This window comes from Malaya genurostris, chromosome 2 (assembly GCF_030247185.1).
Source record: "Malaya genurostris strain Urasoe2022 chromosome 2, Malgen_1.1, whole genome shotgun sequence".
In the NCBI taxonomy this organism is placed as follows: Eukaryota; Metazoa; Arthropoda; class Insecta; order Diptera; family Culicidae; genus Malaya; species Malaya genurostris.
The window spans coordinates 344,117,064-344,140,111 of NC_080571.1; the positions used below are offsets into that span (position 1 = coordinate 344,117,064).

The 23,048-nt window shown below is 38.5% G+C and overlaps 2 protein-coding genes across 4 annotated transcripts in view; one reads left to right on the forward strand and one right to left on the reverse strand.

Annotated features, from left to right (window-relative positions):
* The window catches only part of LOC131431918 (uncharacterized), a 150,365-nt gene extending 145,439 nt beyond the window's left edge, over window positions 1–4,926 (reverse strand). For all 3 annotated transcript variants that reach the window (XM_058597877.1, XM_058597876.1, XM_058597875.1), the window contains exon 1: window positions 4,612–4,926. The gene's annotated coding sequence lies outside the window, so the exon portion shown is untranslated. The remainder of the gene's footprint in view (window positions 1–4,611) is intronic.
* Window positions 4,927–18,659: 13,733 nt separating this feature from the next.
* Window positions 18,660–21,005, forward strand: LOC131431920 (eEF1A lysine and N-terminal methyltransferase homolog). The gene is made up of 5 exons (XM_058597878.1): window positions 18,660–18,825; window positions 18,886–19,008; window positions 19,067–19,949; window positions 20,003–20,376; window positions 20,431–21,005. Exons 1-5 carry the CDS (start codon window positions 18,734–18,736, stop codon window positions 20,984–20,986), a joined length of 2,028 nt encoding a protein of 675 aa, XP_058453861.1. The 5' UTR covers window positions 18,660–18,733; the 3' UTR covers window positions 20,987–21,005.
* Window positions 21,006–23,048: the final 2,043 nt, after the last annotated feature.

Consider the following 23,048-nt stretch of genomic DNA (forward strand, 5'->3'; position numbering starts at 1 on the left):
TCTGTCCCGCATTGACGCAGCTACGTATCCGGGTTTTTGGTTCTCCATACATGGTTGAGTCTTTGTATGCGGAGCTAAAATTGAAGGATATTCTCTCGTTTCTCACCCAATGTGGTAAGGAGCTATAGTCAGAAGGGTTCATCGTTCTTCATGGAGTGAATGAATCCTTTCTGTATTCACCTTAAATAGGGTTTAGCAGATTGTTTGGCATCCTTTAGGGGGTACCGAATTTACTTCTGCTCGTACATACTGCGAATCGTTATGCATTCTTCCGGGAGTGCAGAATGATGTCGCTTTTGTAAGATCTCTAAATCCTCTCGGGGGTTGGAGGTTTTATTAACAGCAGACTGTTCGGGACCTCGTTGAGGTTCAGAATTTACTTCTGCTTCCACTAAATGTGATCCTCAGCAGATTGTTCAGCATCCCTTAGGGGTGCAGAATTTACTTCTGCTTTTATGTGTTTTTGTGTCGTCAATTTTTCCCATCCTTCTAGTCCAAACCTTACCATTTCCCTTCAATCCTTCCCCCATATATCGGAGTCAATTTGTTCTGATTCCTGATATGAGATCCTATTTTCGTGGCCTTTTACGACATGGAACAGGAAACCAGTGGATCAATCCTTGGTAGAAAATAATTCCGCCGGATTCCACACGGCTTACCTGTTTGGTGGACTTATACCACCGGTACAGGTGGACCGTAGCGTTATTCTTAGCCAGTTGGGAAACCGCTACCGACACTACACGGCTATCTAGGCTGCTCAGAGAGGGAAGTTGACATTGATGGTCAACTTACATGGATGGCCGAGCAGCCAAACAACTACTACTCGAAATCAATGGAAGAATGGTATACTACCAAAAATGTCACTTTCGTCCCAAAAGACATGAATCCACCAAATTGCCCACAACTTCGACCAATTGAGGAATTTTCGGGCATTAACGAAGGCACATCTTAGGAAACATGTCTCGGCAGCCGAAACCATTCAACAGTTCGAAAAAGATTGGAAAAAAGTGTCAAAACTTGTCGCCAAGAAGTCTGTACGGAATTTAATGAGGAACGTTCGCAAGAAGGTGCCGAAGCTACTCTACAATGGCTAAGTAGTAAATGTTTAGAATAATATTCTGTTGTTGTAGTCTAATATAATTAGTATATCGAATAAAATTTGAATATCTACCACTTGTGAATTATTTACAGCGAAATCAAAGTGCGTCCGTACTTTCTGGGACAGTCTTTAGTAAGACACAGACAAATCCAGATAAATTTTTGAGTCAGAGACAGATTTATGAAAACTCTGTGCGTCAGTTTTTGCTCGTTATGCTTCGTTCAACTCAAGCGGTAAAAATTCGGTGCGCATTTTTTGGGACCACATTTCATCATAATAGTAAAATTAATTTCCAATTTTTGAGCCTCGGTCAATGTCAAACCGCAACCCCTTTGTAAATTTGAAGAGTGTAGAGTTTATTAGAACCAGAATTTCTTTCTGAATTTTGATCATAACTCCGCAAAACTGTATAAGCGTGTGGTTAATTTCGAAGATTTGTCTCAGCTACTTAGCAAGGAGTGTATCGATAAGTAGATAGCAACATTCAAACAGTTATTACTCTGAAATGGCTTATTTTTTTGCAGCGTGTTTTGCGGTGACATGTCTGTTTACATGTCAATAACAGCTGCGCAATCGATTGGTTTCTGTACGGTTTATCGTTTCAATGATGAGCCGAATTGATCCGGAAACGCGAAAGAAAATTCTGCACACTTGGTGCTCAGAAAGTGGTGTCACGTACAACGAAATTGCAAAACGGGTGAAAGTGCCCCACACCAGTGTCAAAAATATTATCGAGAAGTTCGTTAAGACCCTTTCCATGAAGGATTTGCCCCGATCCGGTAGGAAAACGGGTCCCAGCCAGCCCGGCCGGGACTTAAAAGTGGTTGAGTACATCAGGGAAAACCGATCGGCGTCAACGCGGGATTTGGCCAAGCAGTTCAACACCAGCATCGGGATGATTCAACGGATCAAAGTTTGGAACTCCCTGAAAACGTACAAAAAACAGAAGGTGCCGAAAAAGTCCCTGGTACGGCAAGTTCAGGCCAAAACAAGAGCGCGAAAACAGAATAAAGACGGGTGCATCCTGATCGACGACGAAACCTACGCCAAGGAAGATTCTCGAGCGCTGCCTGGACCGCAATATTATACGAAATCGGTGTACCAGGACCTGGACGACGCTGACGCCGCGGTGGCGATGGAAAAGTTTGGGCAGAAGGTGTTGGTCTGGCATGCAATTTGTACCTATGGTTTGCGGTCGTCGATTTTCTTCACGAAGGGCACAATTAACGCCAAGGTGTACGAGGAAAAATGTTTCAAGAAGAGAATGCTGCCACTGTACAGAAAACATAAGGCTTCTCCTCTCTTCTGGATGGATTTGGCTTCAGCCCACTACGCCAACTCCGTTCTACAGTGGTTGTCAAAAAATAATGTACAACTCGTGGAATAGGACGTCAACCCACCGAACTGCCAGGATCTTCGGCCAATTGAAAGGTCAAACGGCACTTTCGGAAGGAAGATACAGTGTCCCAAAACATGCAGGAGTTCAAAAAAAAGTGGACAGCTGCCACCAGGAAAGTCACAAAAGTAACTGTGCATAATTTAATGAAGAATGTCAAGTCCAAATTGCGAGCGTTTCACAGAAACTAGGATTTTCTTCAATATAATCAGTGAAATGCATAAAAATGTAATTTGTCTACAATATATCGAAAACTGATGTCAAAATATGTTTTTTTTTCGCTTTTTTATTCAATAATCCATGTTGCTAACTACTTTTCGATACACTCCTTAGTTGATAGATTTTGTTTGTCAGATTATCGAATCACAAAAAGGTGATGAGCAGACCAATTTTCTGGTGTGATTTAGCATCGTGCCATTATTCGAAAAATCTTTGGGATTGCTGCAATCCCCCGAACGCACCGGAACTACAGTTAATTGAAAAGTACAGGGCTATCAAGAAATGCAAGTGCTTCGAAAATACGCTAAGGAAATGAATTCGGAGGAAGGTGTGAAAACAATGGATTTTCACACAAAAACTGTTGGTCTTGTGCAAACATCTTATGAGTAGTGCTAAGACGAAATTCGTTCATTTGCGGTATGGTGTTCGAATTGAATAAAACAAACATGGAAAAAGTAAAATCTAGGGAAATATCTTTGCTTTGATTTCCTAAAAAATTGAATTGATCAGTTAGCTGCAATGTTTTATTCCATTTAAATAAGCGAATCAAAAGTTTTGCACTTGATTCAATCCGCACCGTGTGCAGTTCTGCGATCGGATAATTACATTGTCCTGCGTTTGCCCCAGGATCGCGAGAGCTTCAGTTGGGCATTGAGTCGCACCAATGCAACGGTAATTATTTTGAACGATATTCATTTCTTATATTCATATTCGTTTTCACATGAGACACAAAGTTTGGGTGCAACATTCACGCTAGATTTTTGTTTTGCTGTTGGTTAAAATGACAAGTTTGTTTTTTGTTTTATTCCGATCGAATTCTGCGACATGAAAAATGTTGCCTTTAACGTATAGGAAAGGCGTGTGATAAGTGTTAACATTGTTGTAGTTGGAATATTTCTATAACAGGCAGGAGAATTTTGTTATTGATCCGGAACGTAGTGGAACGTTTTGAAAGATCGCGGCGAATAGTCGAGTTGGTGGCAGTGGTGTTTCCAACGTATAGCAAAGTTGAAATGTACACATGATTTTGAAAAATTTAGTTCGAGCCCGTATATCTGTCATCTGTGGAAAAAAATTCATCGACAGTTTATTTGTGTCATCATCGCGCCTAACCTAATAGATTCTATTCTATGAAATCTATATTCGACATAAGAAAATGTGAAGGAATCGTATTCACGCCATCAAGATATGTCTCCAACATTCAGAACTGAGAAGCTCAAGTGGCACGATGTTCGAATAGTGTCATTCATTAAATCTTGACTCAAGATAGTAAACGAAAATTTGAGTTCAGTCCTATTTTATCGAGTTACGAATGCCGAAACTCTCAGTCAAAATGACATTGAGAAACAAGAAACTAGAGAAGTTTCAATAATTCCATTATAACTGAATGTCCACAAATATTTCGGGAATCAGAAGAAATTAGCTCAAATGGCACGTTCCCGAAATAAATTCAAGATCGAGTGATATGTTACTCAAGTTTCGATAAGTAGGCGTAAGAAATTTAAAATCTTAAAACTGGGCTGCTGACAAATAGCTAAGAAAAACACAGATTTAAAGAAATCATGGCTATTTCAACAAGTACGGGTTTAAAATAATGATGGATATTACTTTTTCATACTCAAATATGCAAGAAAATATTCATTATCAAGAGCGAATTCGAAAAATTCAACTGCATTCCTCGATCCACAACTGTTGGTATTTTACATTCAAAGCTTAACGAAATTATTCCAGCTTTGACCTATTTAAATTCTCAGTAAAAAAAGCAGATTCATTCGAATTGTTCCCACGTGCTTCACACTGGAAACAACACAACAAACATTTCAGATTACTCGAACGGCTCAAATTTACAATTGTAAAATCCGAATCGCTTCATAGATCACTACATTGTTGCGTTTACCTCTCGGTATGTCACTTAACCATCAATTCAATTCACTTAACTAAAAAAACACAAAAACCTAATGAACGCGGTTTAAAACAGACTCAGTCACTTGAAACTACTAGAAAACTAAACACTGAACTTTCAAAAACTTCAAACCAAATTCTACGCGCCAATTGAATTAAATTCACCGAACAATGCGATAAGTCCTGACGAGGCTAACAATGATAATGAAAATAAAACTTGTTTTTTCCGAATCACTAGTTTCACTTGAACTTGGTTGATTTTAGTAGCCGCTGTTCGAGAAACGAAACGAAAAGTACCATTCGCGTACAAAATCACGGGACTGAATGAATGGCGGTAGCCAACGGTCGCGCTACCAATGTGTGTATGGCGGCTTCCCATCATCGGCTCTCACGAAAGAGCGAACACTCACGCACGAACGGAAAGAGGAGCAGAGAGAGAGAGAGAACGGCACCACTCTCTATATATTTCCCAACACAACGATGGAAAAGCACGTGTCTGTTCGGTATCGGAGAGCCAATTCCCAAGCCAACGGAGGAAAACAAACAAATTTCAGTGACAGTGTGATTACAAAGCGAGAATAATATTATGTCGAAATATAAACATTACCACTACATGACGGGACCACGTGTTTTTACCGTTTTTACCTACAGTTGATAGAATTCTCTCACTATACTCAACACAGAAAGCAGCGTTCTCTCAAAGCGCGCAATCGTTCCACGGCCAGCCACCCTAGCGCGCACTTTACTTGCGATGGGGTACACCGAAACCTCCATTTACGAACTAAACGGGGGTTCGTAAAAAGAGGTAGTTCGTAAAAAAAGTTTACGTTATTTGGGATTTGGTTCGTAAAAAAAGTTTACGTTATTTGGGATTTGGTTCGTAAAAAAAGTTTTGTGTGATTATTGTGGAAACCGCGCATCATATGTTTATTTTCGGAACGGATGTGAAGAGTAAGTGCAAGAAAATGATGTTTGGGTTCGTTTCAAAATCCAAGATGGCGGCTTCCGGTTTATTGAGATTGCCTAAAACCCCTAACAATATGGGTATCTTCGGAACGGAACTGATGAGTAGATGTCGGGAAACGATGTTTGAAGTGGTTCTGAAATCCAAGATGGCGACTTCCGGTTTCTTGATATTCCTTGAAAACCCTTACAATATGGATATTTTCGGAACGGAATTGATGAGTAGATGTCAGAAAACAATGTTTGAGGTAGTTTTGAAATTCAAGATAGCGACTTCCGGTTTGTTGATATTCCTTGAAAACACTTGCAATATGGGTATTTTCGGAACGGGGTTAATGAGTAGATATCAGAAAACGATTTTTGAGGTAGTTTTGAAATTCAAAATGGCGACTTCCGGTTTGTTGATATTCTTTGAAAACCCTTGCATTATGGGAATTTTCGGAACGGAATTGATGAGTAGATGTCAGAAAACGATGTTTGAGGTAGTTTTGAAATTCAAGATAGCGACTTCCGGTTTGTTGATATTTCTTGAAAACCCTTGCACTATGGGTATTTTCGGAACGGAATTGATGAGTAGATGTCAGAAAACGTTGTTTGAGGTGGTTTTGAAATACAAGATGGCGACTTCCGGTTTATTGATATTCCTTGAAAACCCTTGCACTATGGGTATTTTCGGAACGGGGTTAATGAGTAGGTATCAGAAAACGATTTTTGAGGTAGTTTTGAAATTCAAAATGGCGACTTCCGGTTTGTTGATATTCTTTGAAAACCCTTGCATTATGGGAATTTTCGGAACGGAATTGATGAGTAGATGTCAGAAAACGTTGTTTGAGGTGGTTTTGAAATTCAAGATGGCGACTTCCGGTTTGTTGATATTCCTTGAAAACCCTTGCAATATGGGTATTTTCGGAACGGAATTGATGAGTAGATGTCAGAAAACGTTGTTTGAGGTGGTTTTGAAATTCAAGATGGCGACTTCCGGTTTATTGATATTCCTTGAAAACCCTTGCACTATGGGTATTTTCGGAACGGGGTTAATGAGTAGGTATCAGAAAACGATTTTTGAGGTAGTTTTGAAATTCAAAATGGCGACTTCCGGTTTGTTGATATTCTTTGAAAACCCTTGCATTATGGGAATTTTCGGAACGGAATTGATGAGTAGATGTCAGAAAACGTTGTTTGAGGTGGTTTTGAAATTCAAGATGGCGACTTCCGGTTTATTGATATTCCTTGAAAACCCATACAATATGGGTATTTTCGGAACGGGGTTAATGAGTAGGTATCAGAAAACGTTGTTTGAGGTGGTTTTGAAATTCAAGATAGCGACTTCCGGTTTGTTGATATTCCTTGAAAACCCTTGCAATATGGGTATTTTCGGAACGGAATTGATGAGTAGATGTCAGAAAACGTTGTTTGAGGTGGTTTTGAAATTCAAGATGGCGACTTCCGGTTTATTGATATTCCTTGAAAACCCTTACAATATGGATATTTTCGGAACGGAATTGATGAGTAGATGTCAGAAAACGATGTTTGAGGTAGTTTTGAAATTCAAGATAGCGACTTCCGGTTTGTTGATATTCCTTGAAAACACTTGCAATATGGGTATTTTCGGAACGGGGTTAATGAGTAGATATCAGAAAACGATTTTTGAGGTAGTTTTGAAATTCAAAATGGCGACTTCCGGTTTGTTGATATTCTTTGAAAACCCTTGCATTATGGGAATTTTCGGAACGGAATTGATGAGTAGATGTCAGAAAACGATGTTTGAGGTAGTTTTGAAATTCAAGATAGCGACTTCCGGTTTGTTGATATTCTTTGAAAACCCTTGCATTATGGGAATTTTCGGAACGGAATTGATGAGTAGATGTCAGAAAACAATGTTTGAGGTAGTTTTGAAATTCAAGATAGCGACTTCCGGTTTGTTGATATTCCTTGAAAACACTTGCAATATGGGTATTTTCGGAACGGGGTTAATGAGTAGATATCAGAAAACGATTTTTGAGGTAGTTTTGAAATTCAAAATGGCGACTTCCGGTTTGTTGATATTCTTTGAAAACCCTTGCATTATGGGAATTTTCGGAACGGAATTGATGAGTAGATGTCAGAAAACGATGTTTGAGGTAGTTTTGAAATTCAAGATAGCGACTTCCGGTTTGTTGATATTTCTGGAAAACCCTTGCACTATGGGTATTTTCGGAACGGAATTGATGAGTAGATGTCAGAAAACGTTGTTTGAGGTGGTTTTGAAATACAAGATGGCGACTTCCGGTTTATTGATATTCCTTGAAAACCCTTGCACTATGGGTATTTTCGGAACGGGGTTAATGAGTAGGTATCAGAAAACGATTTTTGAGGTAGTTTTGAAATTCAAAATGGCGACTTCCGGTTTGTTGATATTCTTTGAAAACCCTTGCATTATGGGAATTTTCGGAACGGAATTGATGAGTAGATGTCAGAAAACGATGTTTGAGGTAGTTTTGAAATTCAAGATAGCGACTTCCGGTTTGTTGATATTCCTTGAAAACCCTTGCAATATGGGTATTTTCGGAACGGAATTGATGAGTAGATGTCAGAAAACGTTGTTTGAGGTGGTTTTGAAATTCAAGATGGCGACTTCCGGTTTATTGATATTCCTTGAAAACCCATACAATATGGGTATTTTCGGAACGGGGTTAATGAGTAGATATCAGAAAACGATTTTTGAGGTAGTTTTGAAATTCAAAATGGCGACTTCCGGTTTGTTGATATTCTTTGAAAACCCTTGCATTATGGGAATTTTCGGAACGGAATTGATGAGTAGATGTCAGAAAACGATGTTTGAGGTAGTTTTGAAATTCAAGATAGCGACTTCCGGTTTGTTGATATTCCTTGAAAACACTTGCAATATGGGTATTTTCGGAACGGGGTTAATGAGTAGATATCAGAAAACGATTTTTGAGGTAGTTTTGAAATTCAAAATGGCGACTTCCGGTTTGTTGATATTCTTTGAAAACCCTTGCATTATGGGAATTTTCGGAACGGAATTGATGAGTAGATGTCAGAAAACGATGTTTGAGGTAGTTTTGAAATTCAAGATAGCGACTTCCGGTTTGTTGATATTCTTTGAAAACCCTTGCATTATGGGAATTTTCGGAACGGAATTGATGAGTAGATGTCAGAAAACAATGTTTGAGGTAGTTTTGAAATTCAAGATAGCGACTTCCGGTTTGTTGATATTCCTTGAAAACACTTGCAATATGGGTATTTTCGGAACGGGGTTAATGAGTAGATATCAGAAAACGATTTTTGAGGTAGTTTTGAAATTCAAAATGGCGACTTCCGGTTTGTTGATATTCTTTGAAAACCCTTGCATTATGGGAATTTTCGGAACGGAATTGATGAGTAGATGTCAGAAAACGATGTTTGAGGTAGTTTTGAAATTCAAGATAGCGACTTCCGGTTTGTTGATATTTCTGGAAAACCCTTGCACTATGGGTATTTTCGGAACGGAATTGATGAGTAGATGTCAGAAAACGTTGTTTGAGGTGGTTTTGAAATACAAGATGGCGACTTCCGGTTTATTGATATTCCTTGAAAACCCTTGCACTATGGGTATTTTCGGAACGGGGTTAATGAGTAGGTATCAGAAAACGATTTTTGAGGTAGTTTTGAAATTCAAAATGGCGACTTCCGGTTTGTTGATATTCTTTGAAAACCCTTGCATTATGGGAATTTTCGGAACGGAATTGATGAGTAGATGTCAGAAATCGATGTTTGAGGTAGTTTTGAAATTCAAGATGGCGACTTCCGGTTTGTTGATATTCCTTGAAAACCCTTGCAATATGGGTATTTTCGGAACGGAATTGATGAGTAGATGTCAGAAAACGTTGTTTGAGGTGGTTTTGAAATTCAAGATGGCGACTTCCGGTTTATTGATATTCCTTGAAAACCCTTGCAATATGGGTATTTTCGGAACGGGGTTAATGAGTAGATATCAGAAAACGATTTTTGAGGTAGTTTTGAAATTCAAGATGGCGACGGTTTGTTGATATTCCTTGAAAACCCTTGCATTATGGGAATTTTCGGAACGGAATTGATGAGTAGATGTCAGAAAACGATGTTTGAGGTAGTTTTGAAATTCAAGATAGCGACTTCCGGTTTGTTGATATTCCTTGAAACCCCTTACAATATGGGTACTTTCGGAAAGAGACTTAAAAGTAGACGTCGGAAAATTATATTTGAGGTGGTTTTGAAATACAAAACAGTGACTTTCGGTTGATTATTATCTTTTGAAAGTTTTTGCCATTTTCCTTTAACTCTTTATTCCTTTAAAACACTATACCGTTCCGAAAATACCCATATTGTATGGGTTTTCAAGGAATATCAACAAACCGGAAGTCGCCATCTTGAATTTCAAAACTACCTCAAACATCGATTTCTGACATCTACTCATCAATTCCGTTCCGAAAATATCCATATTGTATGGGTTTTCAAGGAATATCAACACACCGGAAGTCGCCATCTTGGATTTCAGAACCACCTCAAACATCATTTTCCGACATCTACTCATAAACCCCGTTCCGAAAATACCCATATTGTATGGGTTTTCAAGGAATATCCACAAACCGGAAGTCGCCATCTTGGATTCCAGAACCACTTACAACATAATTTTCCGACATCTACTCATTAACCCCGTTCCGGAAATAACCATATTATATAGGTTTTCAAAGAATATCAACAAACCGGAAGTCGCCATCTTGAATTTCAAAACTACCTCAAACATCGTTTTCTGACATCTACTCATCAATTCCGTTTCGAAAATATCCATATTGTATGGGTTTTCAAGGAATATCAATCAACCGGAAGTCGCCATCTTGGATTTCCAAAATACCTCAAACATGATTTTCCGGAATTCTACTCTTTAAACCCGTTCTGGAAATACCCATATTATATAGGTTTTCAAAGAATATCAACAAACCGGAAGTCGCCATCTTGAATTTCAAAACTACCTCAAACATCGTTTTCTGACATCTACTCATCAATTCCGTTCCGAAAATATCCATATTGTATGGGTTTTCAAGGAATATCAACACACCGGAAGTCGCCATCTTGGATTTGAGAACCACTTCAAACATAATTTTCCGACATCTACTCATCAATTCCCATCCGAAAATACCCATATTGCAAGGGTTTTCAAGGAATATCGATAAACCGGAAGTCGCCATCTTGGATTCCAGAACCACTTCAAACATAATTTTCCGACATCTACTCATTAACCCCGTTCCGGAAATACCCATATTATATAGGTTTTCAAAGAATATCAACAAACCGGAAGTCGCCATCTTGAATTTCAAAACTACCTCAAACATCGTTTTCTGACATCTACTCATTAACCCCGTTCCGGAAATACCCATATTGTATGGGTTTTCAAGGAATATCAATCAACCGGAAGTCGCCATCTTGGATTTCCAAAATACCTCAAACATGATTTTCCGGAATTCTACTCTTTAAACCCGTTCTGGAAATACCCATATTATATAGGTTTTCAAAGAATATCAACAAACCGGAAGTCGCCATCTTGAATTTCAAAACTACCTCAAACATCGTTTTCTGACATCTACTCATCAATTCCCATCCGAAAATACCCATATTGCAAGGGTTTTCAAGGAATATCAATCAACCGGAAGTCGCCATCTTGGATTTCCAAAATACCTCAAACATCATTTTCCGGAATCTACTCTTTAAACCCGTTCCAAAAATACCCATATTGTAGTAGTTTCCATGGAGTCGGAAATCACTTTCGATGAATGACAAAACCTCTTTTTACGAAGTAGGTTCGTAAAAAAAGTTTACGTTATTTGGGATTTGGTTCGTAAAAAAAGTTTACGTTATTTGGGATTTGGTTCGTAAAAAGAGGTACGTAAAAAAAGGTTACGTATAAAAAGTGTTCGTAAACGGAGGTTTGGGTGTAATAGAAATTGGTTGAAAGTTGACATATTTTCTAAGCGGTCAGATAGTTCAATAAGAGCACAGAGAACAGGCATCCAAGCAGAGATCTCAATGTGTGTAGAAAATTTAACGGTGATTGGCGACTGTACTCAAGAAAAGGAGACACTTTAATTTATTTTTTCATTTTTTCGTTACCTGTTTATATCCATCTAGTGGTGAATTGATGCCTTTCTCACATCATTAATCATCTCCTCTATATTGAGAGTACAAATTAGTTCGATCCGTTTTCAAAAGATGACTCTGGCTGTTATGAAGCTGATGTCGTTAGTTTTCAGAGTTTAGACATCTGTCATTAAGGGTTGAGGACAGTACCGTAAAGTGGTAGGTTTTTTTGCTATTTTCTCGTTTCAAATTATATTTTCGGAGCAGAAAATTGGAAAATACATGTACTTCACTTTATCAGCAAACACACGAGTAGCAACCTCTAGAGCTACCTACCGAAAACTTGTAGTAAATACTACAGTTTGTAGCATGTTTTGACAGGAACGTGATCCACACGTAGCATTTACTACCGAAATTCAAGCATGCTACGTTTTATTCATACGGCCCATTGAAAGTCGATTTTTACTTGCGAGCAGCTTATTCAAACACAACAAATAAAGGGATTTTTACGTTTAATTGTTGCTGGGGCGGAAAAATTAATAATCCCAAAGAAGAAAAAATACTACACTAGGCCCGGTCAATTGATGCCATCGACGTTAAGATCAACACCAAAGCCAAATATTCATGGTTCGAAGGTCATATTGTGCATCTGGTGGAACCAACACGGTGTTGGCGATCGGTACAGACTGCAATTGGTGCGTTTGAGCCGTGCATTACAAGAAGAACGCTCGGCTTCGTGTCGCAAAAGTCGTGCAAAAAATATTTGGAAACGTTCAAGTGGGACATTTTGTCGCACCCGTCGTATTCTCCTGATATTGCTCCTTCTGAATACTGGTTGTTCCGACGGATGCCGCACAATCTGGCAGGTTAAATTCTTTCGCATAATCGAAAATTGGCTTCAAACTTGAATCATCTCAAAAGAAGAGACATTTTTTTTCGAGATGGAATTCGAAAATTCCCTAAGTTGTGGAAAAAAGTAGTAACTAGCGAAATTTATTTTATTTTGAAATAAATACATTTTTTGGCACCAAAACAAACAGACTGAATTAACGTGTAAACCTGTTTTAATCTGAACCTTCCATTCAAATGACGGTTAGAAATAAACGACGGATTCTGTATAAGTAAAACAATTCGAATGACTTACAAGACCTACAAATTAAGCCTTTTTGAGCCTAACTTGGAAACTTTTTGCAATTTTCTATGACAGTTTAAAATTTTGAAAACTGTTCTAACCGGAAATCGTACGTGGATATTTTTATGGGACTATCAGACCTGTTAATTTGAGTTTATTTGATGAAAATCTCATATGAGTTTATTTAGCCCAAGACTATCAAGACTATGTTGAAAAATTTGTGACATTTCGCTATAAACTTTGCATACCGAAACTACTGTGGATACGAATAAACAAGTAAAAAAATTTGTATATCGTGTTTTGTCATGATCGATTTTTGAAGCTACGGTTGAATATCAACACTGCACAGTATACGATTTTTCACTGAAAACCGAAAATGACTGAAAGGGCGAATGAAAAAAAGAACACAATTTTGAAGCTACAGTTCCACGTTTGTCGTTGGCTGGACATGGATCTCGTTTTCACAATTTGAAAATAGCATTTGCTGAGAATGGCATTTATTTCTCGTCATTTTCGTCTATTTTGAACCGAAAAAAATGACGTTTATTAGCTCTGATTGCACTATTACCCTCTCCGGTCCAAAATGCCAGAGCTCTTCAAAAAAGGAACTAATGCCAACTGTGAGCCAACACACTATATTTTGAAAATCAGTTCAGAATAAATTCAACTCAAGAAAATTGTTGGGTCGTTTTCATTTCCTTTCGGTTTACATTTAAAATTTTACTGTAAGGTTAATTTGGATTGACCCTTTTGAAAATATGAAAATATTAGATGCAGTCAACATCGTTTTTTTTACATATATCGGAATGAAAGTGTCAGTAGGATCGTAGCACCAGCCACGCAATGATTCTGTACACTCTGAATCGGCTGCGAAGTCTGTTGAACCAGAAGGTCAAATTCCACGACAGGAATGTAATACCAAGGCGTTGCTTTTGCGGAATGAAACTAGTGTTACTAGATTAAGATTAGTATTTAACACGCACTTTCTGCTAATATTCGAATATACAGTTTTATTGGCATACAATTATAAATCATATAATTAAACTAATGTCCCGGATATCAAAAATAAATTTGTTGATAGGAATTTTAAGAACCAAACAAAATTATCATAGCATTGTGAGAAAACTTGGCAGCTTAGCGATACGAAATGAGATGACAAAAAGACGCAATCAAGTAAATTAAGTGAAAATGTTTATCTCATCATTTAAATGATTTTTATTGATTAACGGGCAATTTCAGAAGTTTTCAATCGTTGATTCAACATGTGAAAAGTGAACAGTACTAATTTTGAAGTCATTCAACACTGAATAGTTGTGTAATTAAGAAAAAAAATGATCATGTTTTGAGGCAAATCAATTAGCATATTCAGTTACCTAAATTGGAAAGTGAAGAATGGAAAAAATGGAATTTTTAATGGAAAAAATGATCACCGAAGGATGATTTTTTTACATGAGAAAGTGTGATAAAAACTTCAATTAACATGTTAAAGCAATTCACAGTTTGGTTCAGGCATGTTGATAAATATGATTCAAGTGCAAAGTTTTGAGATAAAGAAATGAGAAGTAAGTAAGGAGTGTATCGAAAAGTAGTTAGCAACATTGATTATTGAATAAAAAAGCGAAAAAAACATATTTTGACATCAGTTTTCGATATATTGTAGAAAAATTACATTTTTATGCATTTCACTGATTATATTGAAGAAAATCCTAGTTTCTGTGAAACACTCGCACTTTGGACTTGACATTCTTCATTACATTCTGCACAGTTACTTTTGTGACTTTCCTGGTGGCAGCTGTCCAGTTTTTTTTTTTTTTGAACTCCTGCATGTTTTTGGACTCCTTCCGAAAGTGCCGCTTAACAATTGCCCAATTCCTTTCAATTGGCCGAAGATCCGGCAGTTCGGTGGGTTGATGTCAATTTCCACGAATTGTACATTATTTTTAGGCAACCACTGTAGAACGGAAATGGCGTAGTGGGCTGAAGCCAAATCGAGCCAGAAGAGAGGAGGAGCTTTATGCTTTCTGTACAGTGGCAGCATTCTCTTCTTCAAACATTCTTCTTCGTACACCTTGGCGTTGATTGTGCCCTTCGTGAAGAAAATCGACGACCGCAAACCACAGGTACAAATTGCTTGCCAGACCAACACCTTCTGCCCAAACTTTTCCATCGCCACCGTAGTGTCAGCGTCGTCCAGGTCCTGGTACACCGATTTCATATAATATTGCGGTCCAGGCAGCGCTCGAGAGTCTTCCTTGGCGTAGGTTTCGTCGTCGATCAGGATGCATCCGTCTTTATTCTGTAGAATCCGGTTATACAGTTTTCGCGCTCTTGTTTTGGCCTGAACTTGCTGTACCAGGGACTTTTTCGGCACCTTCTGTTTCTCGTACGTTTTCAGGGACTTCCGAACTTTGATCCGTTGAATCATCCCGATGCTGGTGTTGAACTGCTTGTCCAAATCCCGCGTCGACGCCGATGGGTTTTTCCTGATGTACTCAACCACTATTAAGTCCCGGTCGGGCTGGCTGGGACCCGTTTTCCTACCGGATCGGGGCAAATCCTTCATGGAAAGGGTCTTACCGAACTTCTCGATAATATTTTTGACTGATTTTTATTTGGTGGTTCACTTTCACCCGTTTTGCAATTTCGTTGTACGTGACACCACTTTCTGAGCACCAAGTGTGCAGAATTTTCTTTCGCGTTTCCGGATCAATTCGGCTCATCATTGAAACGATAAACCGTACCAAAACCAATCGATTGCGCAGCTGTTATTGACATGTAAACAAACATGTCACCGCAAAACACGCTGCAAAAAATGGAGCCATTTCAGAGTAATAACTAATTGAATGTTGCTAACTACTTATCGATACACTCCTTAGGAGTCAGTTGAAATATGGAGGCGTTACCTTACCTGTTTTCTACGTTGATATTCTGCTTTGAAAATAAACTTTTGGTAATTTTTTGTTTGTTGGTAATCTGTATTCCAGGTTAAAAATCTGCAATCTGTAATTGGCTTATGTTCCTTCGACATGCACATAACATGACAATGTTTAATTTCAGCCTCAGCAGTCAGTGAGCGCGAAAATGTGAATTTTTGTCTTAACTAAAAAAAACAATTGAAATTTATTTCACTTTTTTCTCATCATTTTTCATATTGCCTTAACAAAATCAGTAAATTTAAGATGAATTATATTTTTCATGTACGAAACAGTTGTAAGATGTGAAAAAGGCCAAAGAATTCCATTTACATACAATATTTAATTATGTTTTATTGTTTCCTGCGTCAAAATGTGACTGGTGCACTCCAAGCTAGATTGCGGCCGTATAAGCTGCGATTATCACCTCAAACCAAATGCGTTTTGTTACTGAAAGTTGTAGCTTTCGAACAGTATATATATTATATTTTCCATACTATATATTGCGTAAGACCAAGAGTGATCAATTTTACTCCCCCCTCCCCCGTATATTTCTGGATTATATAATATTATTGTATATGCTTAAAAATCATACACGCAACTTGGATTTCTAAAGTTCTTAAATGCTCTTTTATGAAATAATCATTCATATTTTCTTCAATTTCGTTATGCCTGAGTCCAATATCAATTTTTAGCAATATTCATAAAATTGCATTAGTTTGATTCCGTGTGACTCGATGTTAATGGAAGATATCCAAATTTATTTCAAACAATTCTCGGTTAATTTTTCAAAAGGGCGTATAAGCAAGTGACAGTTTCTTTTTGTTTACTTTCTCTTCTATTAACTACCAAGCGGTTTCCACGTTTATCACTCAACTCTTTGCATGAAATGATACCCGAAACTTTCGACTTTCAAGCAGAATAGTGATATCAAAGAAAATTTTTTAATCACATCACAATAACCGAAAGAGAGAGTGATTGAAAAGAAACTGTCACTGGCTTATACGCCCTTTTGAAAAATTACCCGAGAATTGTGGTGCGTGAATGAAAGAAAAGTTATTTTTTAATGATGGATACTTTCGTTCGGTTCAAACCCACTTAGAAAAAAACGTTCAACGGTGGTCCTTCATTGGTCCAATACGTTGGATCATTGGTCCAATGAAAGTCCAATCATTCGTTCAACGGGAGGCCAACACGGGACCTTCGTTTGCCATTTTTAACATGAGGAGTTGGAGCCCCGTTGGACTAGTTTTACTGCAGAATTTTTGAAGTTTTCTCCACTTATTTGTTTAAACTAACAATACATACCTGCACAATACTTCTACTTCACGTAGAATAACAACAAATTTTCTTTCTATGTAAAGATAACACTTAATTTTCACACTATTTTTGCAACAGAAAAAACAACAACAAACCGTTCCAGCAAATTGAACGAATATTTCGTGCAATATGTCGTTCAACATGCGCTCAAAAAACCAACAAAATTGAACGGCCTGCTGAGAGGGAATTGAATTGGTTCCGTTGGCCGTACGAGGTAAAATACACTGGTGGCGTGATAAGCCGTTTTTGGTTGTGTTGGTAATTTTCCCATGAAATTAAGTATGGCGCCAGAATCCATGCATATGTAAGAATCCCTGATTTCCTTCACCACAATCTGACATGCATCCATCAACATTGTAACCCGCATTATAAGGAGAAATTAGAGTTTTGAGTATCTCTACGGTCATCTTTTGTGTCGAATGCTGCATAGGCAACTTCGGTGTATTTATGAGGACCTAATGCGATGTCGTTTCTACTATCGTACTCGAATGTATTATCGACAGATCAAAGCTCTAAATGGTAACGCATTCTTTTTCTGGTATAGCAGCAGCAATTTTCATCAATTTTAAAACATCTTCGTGTACTCCTTCATGCATTTTTATGCATGATCCCCATTCTTGCATGGTATTTAACGAGGGAAGTCGGAACTTAAGTTCTTCTTTAAGGAGTTTTCATGTTAAAATTTCACAATATCGGCGCAGATGAATATTAGTAATAACCATGATCATCAAAAGATGTGCAGTTCTTTAGTTCGGATAGTAAAAGCGGTGGCGATTTCTTTTGCCGTCCAACAAACTTTTTTCTTACGTCCAAGGAGAAGATCTAATTGATTAGCGGTAAGGATGTCTTTCAACGCTTCTTTTATCCGCTTCACAACTACTTCTACCCTTACATTGTTCAGTTCTTCCCATGCTGCTCTAAGTGTAACTATTCGTTCTTCTTTTCCAACCATTTCTTTCTGCTTCTGCTTCAAATATTCAGTAAACGACAATCGTTCTTTTTGTAACGTCTCTTGAAGCTCCGAGATATCATGCGCAAAGATCATTTGGTTTAAACTTATCTCTTCTGCATACTGCCTTTCGACTTGTTCTTCGACATGACTAACTGCTTCGAACAGCAGATTGAAACTGTAATAGTTGGCATCTATATCATTGGCATACCAGTTGTTCGCATTGCGTTCGTTAAGCAATAGTTGAAAAGTTCTTAAATTATTATTACTGTATCAACCGAATGTCTCAGAGCGACTTACACAGTGGGAATCAGAAGATAGATCATTTCCTCGAGTTTGACGATTGAAGCATCCCGGAACAAAACACCGTATTGTACTGTCAATATTTCCGCAAATAGAACAAACTCTAAATATTTTCATAAAACAAAATGCCATGTTTATGTTTTTTTATCCTTTTCACATCTCTGTTATTCCGAAATATAACGAAAACCGCACTAAACACATAAAGCAACGTGGTCACCAGTGTATTTTACATCGTGTGTGAGCCGTGCGCCCCCGTTTGTGACAAGCGTTACCGTTTAGCTCGATCAAAGCAACCCTGAACTCTCTAGCGCATGACATTTCTCACACTACCGTATCGAAGTATCCGGATAATTAAAGTTTTTGTTTACAAATAATTACGTTCCGCATGTTCCTTTTGGAACTATAAGAAATATAAAATTTTAGTGTCCTGCGACTCAAATCAGTCGTGATGAATCTTCTTCCAAAAACTACAACTGAATTTGGATCTACTGAATATTGGAACCAATTTTTCAAAAAACGAGGACAAAAAGCATTTGAATGGTAACAGTACAGGTAGTATGCGTAAATATTTTTCTGCATCCTATTATTTGTCTTTTCAAGGTACGGTGAATATCTGGAGTTATGTGAGCAGCTTAATAAGTACGTCAAAGTGAAAGACGAAATCCTCATTGTTGGTTGCGGGAATTCGAAATTAAGCTTGGATTTGTACGATGTTGGGTTCAAGTAAGTGTTACATTACACAAAAAAAGAAGCTCATATACATTGTTCCGATATTACTCAGAAAAATCACCAACATCGATATTTCGCCAGTGGTCATCAAGCAGATGCAGGAAGCCAACAAAATCGAACGACCGGACATGCTGTGGTATCACATGGATGCCACCGCGATGAAGTTCAGTGAGGAAAAGTATTCTGTTGTGCTGGATAAAGGAACGCTTGATGCATTGTTCACGGATGAATCGAATTCGACGGTCGACACCGTCCGAAGGTATTTATCCGAAATCGTCCGAGTGCTGCGCGTTGGCGGTCGATACGTGGGCATTTCCTTGCTGCAAGAGCATATTTTGCGAGAGTTGTTGACATTTTTCCCAGAAAATGAGTTCGTGTTTCGTGTGGTACGATGCTGGGAAGCTGAGAAGAAAACTGCCACGGACAATAGCGACGGTTCAACCATGCCCGTGTTTATGGTTGTGGCAACCAAGTTCAAAAAGTTACCAATGAAAGTGTACGAGCTGTGTATGACGAATGAACAGATTCAGCGCGTACAAAAACCAGAAGAAATTGTCCTTTCGGTCGCATGTGCCCAGAAGGCAGCCATGATTTGCAACGGTTTGGCTCGGGGAAGCATTGCCGGTTTGAACGAGATTTCTTTGGATCTCCATAAGCCAGGAGAAGATGTACCTCGCTATACTATTCACGTACTCGATCAGGCACCGGTACGAGGTAACGGAAAGTATGCCGCCTTTATTGTGCCACAGGGACGCGAAACCGAGTGGTTGTTTTCAACGCCGAAAGGTAGACAAAAACTGCTCGCCTCCGCCGGTCACAATCGATTGGCCACAGTTTCGATGCATCGTGGGCAAACTTATAGCAGCCAGGATGCCGTCAAGGACGAACTGTCCGAAAGTATCAGATCGCTGGCCCCTGGTGGACTACAAGCACAGGTTCGATTCTGGTTCTGTTCAAAACATGCTCAATTCGGTGGTTTGAATTTCAGATTCCTTACCTTTCACTCGGGACAGACGTAGGCAAGCGAGAAACCATCTTCAGCGGTCACAGCACCTTGTCCGGAGATTATATCATCGAAGAAGTTCTAGGGAATGACAATAAGATTTTCCGAAGACTCGTTTTTCTCAACAATCAATTTGTGATACAATCGGAAGCCGCTATCAAAGTACAGAAAATCAAGGGAAAATCGAAGAAAATTGTCGATCCCGGTTATTTGGCATGCCAGCATCACTTGTATATGACGATTGGGGTTCAACTAGCCGCAAGCTTAACCACAGATGCTAGTAAAAAGTCTCTGGACAATGTGATGGTGGTTGGCCTTGGTGGAGGCGGTCTCTGTACGTTCATTCATCAATGTTTAAGGTATGCTTGGTTTGATTTGTCGAGTCGATCTAGGATTTATTTCGAACATTGCAGAAACACCAACCTGGTGGCCGTTGAGATTGACCCGGAAATGCTATCGGTGGCTACCAATTACTTCGGTTTGACACTGGACAATCGATTGAAGGTGGAAGTAAAAGACGGACTTGACTACTTGAACGATGGCGTCCGAGCTGGTTCGGAGGAACATTTCAAGGCGATTCTGATTGACGTTGATAGCAAAGATGCCACCCAGGGAATGAGTTGTCCACCGAAGGCTTTCGTGGAGCAGCCGGTTTTGGAAAATTGTAAAAAGTTACTGGCCGGTGATGGAATGTTTGTTCTGAACCTAGTTTGTCGCGATGACTGCCTAAGGGAGAAGGTTGTGGAGGGATTGAAACAGGTGTTCCAATTTGTTTTGTCCTACAAACTGGAGGAAGACGTAAATGAAATATTTTACTGCACGGACAACGATGCATTGGACTCGGGGGCAAGCTGGCAGGCGGCAATGAAACGATCCGCTCAGGAAATAAATGCCCTAGCCAAGAGGTTTCGACTCAGCGGAAGCGATCTAGTCGATCTGGATGAACTTGTTGAAGGGTTGACGCTCTGATAAATGAACCAAACCGGAAGGATGTTCTTTTTAGTTTCTATAGAGAAATGCCTTAACAGTGGTATTAATATTTCCTAGGTTTATTCACTATTATCAACAATATCGAACGCAAGGACAATATCTACTGTCGACTCACTGTTAATACAAACTTACGGTTTCACTATCAAAACACATACGTTAAAGTTACCTATAAATATCAATGGGTTAACAGATATTTTTTCTTATGTTCTACAGCTTCGCACATAATTATTATTATTTATCCTACATCTACATGCCATATTTTTACTGTTCGGAGAGGTTTGCTATAATTTTGCACTATAACCAATTCGGAAGTATTTTTCCATACTCAACAACATCGCAAAGCATTTTTATTTTCTTCGTTAGCAAGGGTACTTGGATTGGATGGAACCTCTCGTTTTTGCCATAACGCAGCGAGCATTTTTTAAATTCAACAAACACACAAACAAATTCAAGATCATAGGAGGCCTAGATTGGCAAGTAACAGTAGAAAAATTTACCTGTCAATATTAAACGTGTACTAGTCAAGACGAACAAAACCGTTGAATTTGGGAAGTTTCTTTCAGGGTGATATCCTAATGTCGTTTTCGCTTGATACCAAACCTAACCCAGTTTCCACCCTAACTGCTGTCAAACCGTTTGTTTAAAGCTAGTTTTAACGTTGTTGAACTGAAAATCGAGTCAGTTTCGAACCTGATTTTTATATCAGGTTTGCTCAAACCCCCGTTGGTAAGTACGAAATCAACAGAGTTTAGTGAAAAGTGTCTGTTTCATGAAACTACCCTGGGTCAGTTTCAGTTTTCTCAAGCGAAAACGATATAGAACTATCCGTTCAGCACGGATCAACTTCCAAAGTAGGGCGGAACTAACACGAACAGAGAATGAAGATGAACACCAGTGAATGTTTTGAATTTTAGTTCAATTCCTATTTTTGAATTATGAATTATTGGTTATCTTTTGAAACGCAACTGAATAAATCAACGAAATGATAGTTTCGAGCCCACCGATTTGTTTACAGCTATGCTCCTTGTCTGAATAGAGCGCTATTCATACTAGGTCGTGGTTCTGGTAGCTGGATCCGGGGCATTCACGGCTCAAATGGTCTGATTAACTAGAGTATATTACCCAATGGATTTACTGACGGCAAAACATCTCATCCGACAAGATACGATTCTCAGGCCATTAGTCAAGCAACCAATGGCTAGTAAAGGCGTTCCAGCTGACAACTAATTTATGCCGCATGTCTCGATGTTTCTCTGCAAATCTGAAACCCTACTGTGAAGATTGGAGTGTTGACTCAGATGAATTGATTGAGGATGGTATCAGACTGAGTCATCAATTGACTTCTCTCCTATCAACAATAGGAAGCAACCCCAACCCTAGCGTGGATCTACAAAAGATTTTATAGGCGGAGAGTGTGACGAAGAAGACAAATGCTTCCTTGATTTAGATACAAATCAAGACGTAATTCTTACGGAAAATATAAGAAAGCGGTACGCGCGATAGCAGCAAGGATACGCCAGGAGTACGGGTGAGAAATTGCAACCATCCAGCCCAATGTATTCCATCTTTATTTTGTATTTTACTTCGCCAGTAACTTCGATAGGAATAAAACAGAAACATATCTGGCTAACGGTGATGAAAGTGATCAGTCTTGCATCAAAATTCGTGCAATTTTCTTGAAAAATCAACACAATTTATTTAAACTTCTTGCTTTTTCCAATAATGCTCTTAAGCGCAACTTTCACGTCATATTCGACGATTATTGGTGGTGTTTTGTAGTTTTCTTACAAATAAAATTAAAATAATTATTTTTCGAACTATTCAATCTTTTTCAAGACTACCACTGAATCAGTCTTTAAAGGCTATCTGGAAAATCAGTCCTTCTTAAAAACTTATGCAAATTAGGAGTGTATTCTAGAAATGGGCAAAATCGTTCATTTTAAAGAACTGTTGAAAACCTGATAGTTGTACCGAAAGAATTAGTTCTATTGAACCGTTCTTTCGTTTTTCGGAAACTTTGTATGTTTTTTCGAAAATAATA

Coding starts and splice junctions, on each gene's coding strand:
- LOC131431920 (XM_058597878.1), top strand. CDS start 18,734: ATGAATCTTCTTCCAAAAACTACAACTGAATTTGGATCTACTGAATAT. Junction 19,950..20,002: donor CTGGTGGACTACAAGCACAG/GTTCGATTCTGG, acceptor TTTGAATTTCAG/ATTCCTTACCTTTCACTCGG. Junction 20,377..20,430: donor TTCATTCATCAATGTTTAAG/GTATGCTTGGTT, acceptor CGAACATTGCAG/AAACACCAACCTGGTGGCCG.